This window comes from Myzus persicae, unplaced genomic scaffold (genome assembly GCF_001856785.1).
Source record: "Myzus persicae strain clone G006 unplaced genomic scaffold, MPER_G0061.0, whole genome shotgun sequence".
NCBI lineage: Eukaryota > Metazoa > Arthropoda > Insecta > Hemiptera > Aphididae > Myzus > Myzus persicae.
Window position 1 is genome coordinate 6843 of NW_019101454.1, and position 4057 is coordinate 10899.

General features: G+C 31.4%; 1 protein-coding gene across 1 annotated transcript; it reads right to left on the reverse strand.

Annotated features, from left to right (window-relative positions):
- Positions 1 to 1380: 1380 nt before the first annotated feature.
- On the reverse strand, positions 1381 to 3239 carry LOC111029132 (piggyBac transposable element-derived protein 4-like). Its single transcript, XM_022308006.1, has 2 exons — positions 2954 to 3239; positions 1381 to 2468 (listed from the first exon to the last, which is right to left on the reverse strand). Exons 1-2 carry the CDS (start codon positions 3237 to 3239, stop codon positions 1381 to 1383), a joined length of 1374 nt encoding a protein of 457 aa, XP_022163698.1.
- Between the last annotated feature and the right edge of the window lie 818 nt (positions 3240 to 4057).

Genomic DNA, 4057 nt, shown 5'->3' on the forward strand with positions numbered 1-4057 from the left:
TGGATAGAGGTCCTGCAGACCCAGCCAACATTATTGGAGTAGTGATTGGCCAAAAAAATGACCTTAACCATTTAGGAACTGAACATGGCATACTGAAAGGTTGGTATGGTCCTGGAACTATACAACCAGCCACATCAAATTTCATTGACATCGAGAAAGTAAATAAGACAAAAGAGATGTCATTAAGAGAAATTGTCTCTTCTTTAACTGGAGGTCAAGGTTTTTTAAGCTGTTGTTGTAAAGGCAAATGTCAAACTAAAAAATGTGCTTGTTTTAAAGGTAATTTAAAATGTAATTCTCGCTGCCATAACTCACAAACTTGTCTGAATAAATAATAGTTTGTATTAAAGTATTATAATATTATAATATTTGTAAAACATTAAATATAATATGTAAAAATTAGTAAGCATAATAGTTTGTATTAAAGTACCAATTTGTAAAACATTTACTTAAAAATAATAATTAAATTAGAGTTTTTTTAAGTTTTGCTATATGGACATCCAAATGACGGAACAAGTTCCGTCGATGATGGTTTAAGTATCCATTTCACGAAATATCATCCATATTGTGTAATTACGTGAAGTGGAGAAACCACGGTTCCATTTCGCGAAATGGATGCAAACGTTGTCCATTTCGTGAAATGTACAATAACGCGATGTGGATGCGACATATATATTGTATACCGTCACTTCGTAGTGCCACAGAATGAAACAATGTGTTAGGAACTTAGGTTACATTATGAATAATAATAATTATTGAATGATTGAAATATTGTCAGTGTTAAAAGGGGGTGGATAGTGAGTAACTCTTTGAGGGGCGAAAATTTCTTTTGGAAAAAAAACCCATTTGGGCAATATGTGTCAAAATGAATTTTTTTAATTTTTTTTTTTTTTAAATGCTTTTATTCTGGCATTTAACTAAAATATTGTTGACTACATTTTTTTTGAGTTGGCAGTTTTTCCAGAAAAACTTGGGAAAAGGTGGTCCTTATAGTGACCACCGCCAAAATAAAAGGCTTTTTTGAATAAAATATTATCAAATCCAAACTTATACTTGTTAACTTCAATAAAACATTATATAAGTACCATAAGAAGGATATAAGAGAATATTTGAATCCTCCAACTAACAAAGAACTAGAATATTGTATACCATTTAATAATTGATATATTTATTATATATATTATTAATAATAAAAGAACAAAATAATATTATATAAAGTCCAGATATTTCTGAAAAACAATTACAAAACCTTTTTTTAATAATAATAATAAAAACACAAGATAAAATTACTGAAGCAATATAGATAACTCAAAATAAAATAAATTTATACCCTTTTGAAATAGATAACTCATAAAAAAAAAAAATTTAATTTAATATAAATTATTTTGTATGATAATCTTGAAAGCAAGTTTTTTCTTTCTTGATACACAAAGGAACTTTACAAGTAGAACAAATCCATTTTGTTCTTTGTGGTTTTTTTTTAGTTGAACACATCGCACACCTTCTACTACTGCCTTCAGTTGGTTGATGTTTAGATTCAGTAAGTCTCAAATGTTTTGAGACATGTGGCTTATGGTTGCTGATTTCAATATTGGATTTAGTTCTTTTTTTAACTATGGATGGGGATTGCACATCAACTAATTTTCTAGATAATAAGCCTGTGTAAACCTCTCTACGAAAATTTTTATTAGTTAATTTTTTACCTTCTGTATCCAATTCTTTGTAAATAATAAATGAATTGACAACACAGCAATCAATAAAATGAAAAAACAGTCTCATGTACCACTTATGGCTTTTTCTATCACACTGGTAATCTTTTTTTAGACGGTCAAAGTTGTCAACAAAGTTCATATTTGAATTATACTCCTTCAATGCTAAAGGACATGGAACTTTAGAAGTACTTCCATCTTTTTCTTTCCTGTTGACAAATACTTTGTCATCTGGTGAGTGAAGAGAAGATAATATATGAACTGCTTTTCGATCTTTCCATTTATAAAAAGCCAATCCCTTATTGCTTGTTGCCCAATCATATTCGCCTCTTTGCAACTGGTTGTCTTTTGTAAGTGTTGGAAGAAATTTTCGATTAGCTCTAACAGTTCCACACGCATATATTTTTTTAGTCAACAGATTTTCAAAAAGTATATTACTTGAAAAAAAGTTGTCCATATATACCACATGATTTTTATTTTCCAATTCCTTACATAAATCAAGTACTACCCTACCTCCAAGACCAGCTTCAACTGTCCCTTCTTTTTTACCTGTATACACTTCAAATTTTAAATTGTACCCAGAACTATCACATAACATCCACAACTTGTAACCCCTTTTTACTGGCTTATCTTTCATATACTGCTTCAGAGTGCTTCGACCCTTGAATTTTACCATAGCTTCATCAACAGCGACATCCCTGTGAGGTCTATATGAATTTAAAAAGTTTTGACCAATGTTATGAACGCCACCGCATATGCCTGTGGTGTTGTGTTATATTTTATATTGCGTCTCTGGTTGTATCCGTAGACGTCAATTTGTTGAAAACCGTTCTCTGTGTAGCGGGTGATAGTCAAATGTTGTTTAATAGATTATTAATAAAAAGAACACACGTTTTAGATTTAAATGAGAATATTATACTTTATTAGTTTTAANGCGTCGTTTCATTACAACTTCACAGTACATATAATATATATACATAACACAGATATATACATATATACCAGGTAAGGTGCATGTTTATAATAAATAATATCATAATAATATTTCAAATCTGACACATAGGTTGCGCATAGTGTGCAATTACGTGAACCCTCCGACGATCAGGAGGAAGGTAACTACGTAAAAAATTGGTACTTATATATGATTAGATCATATATATATATAATACATATTTAAGATAAAACAAATCTCCTATCTTCATCATGTACCGATTTTTTGCGTTATTACAGTATATTAAGCTGACCAGAATATAGTTTTTTGCCAAATGGATATTCTTTGAATACGTTTGAATCCGATTCTCTTCCATAACCTCCAACAACAATTACCACACAACTCAAGTTAGCATCAACCACAGCCATTAAAATTATCGAAAAATATTTTTTATAGTTAAAATAATATGATCCTGAATTTCGAGGATTTCTGCACCTGATGTGCTTACCGTCGATAGCTCCCAAACAGTTTGGAAAATTTGTCTTTGAATAGAATGTATCTGCTATTTCAAGCCATTGATTTGTAGCAGGTTGAGGCATTTCTACAGGCTGCAAAATTGTCCAAATAATTGTACAAGTTTCTCTTACAATTTCTGCAATTGTACTTTTCCCAATATGAAAGTCGAATTTCAGAGCTTTGAAACATGTACCAATTGACAAATATCTATTTAAAAAAATAATTATGTTGTTTTTTAATTGTTACTAAATATTCATAATTTATCTTGATTATAAATCATATTATTTTATAAGAAAGAGTTTTCCACAGAAATTGTACAGAAAATTAAACTTAAAATTTAAAATACATATACTATTGTCTATTGTTCGCCGAAGCAGCACTTACGTTATATAATTGCAGTTTGCTGCACCGACTAGCGTCGTGTTGAAGATAGGGGGGAAGGATACGTACCGACTGGTACAAAATGACGATAACACGTCAACTCATAGCGTCATGCGCATACAATATATAATAAATTAAACAAATGTTCAATATACACGAATAATAAGGGCTAAATATAGCGAGCCCGTTATAATGAGGGCGCCCGGAACTAATCAGAATATAAACAATACAAAAAAAAATACACACAAATACACACCAAAAAAACAATGGTGTATATATATAATACAAAAGAAAAAAAAATACAAAATATGACGACCTGGTTAGCAGCTGCAGCTTTCGTCGGAACGGTGTGGTACGTAATCCCTTGCAAATTGAGACGATGGAATTGAGACGATGGCTCGGATCCTCCAGGGAGACGGCACCAAAACAAAATCAATGTTAAGACCACGAGGTGGTAACAACAGCACCAAAAGAACCGGCGCGCCGCAACGGTGGGCGGACAGAGAGAGATGTGTCGGGC

Coding starts and splice junctions, on each gene's coding strand:
- LOC111029132 (XM_022308006.1), bottom strand. CDS start 3,239: ATGCCTCAACCTGCTACAAATCAATGGCTTGAAATAGCAGATACATTC. Junction 2,469..2,953: donor TGGCAAAAAACTATATTCTG/GTCAGCTTAATA, acceptor ACAACACCACAG/GCATATGCGGTGGCGTTCAT.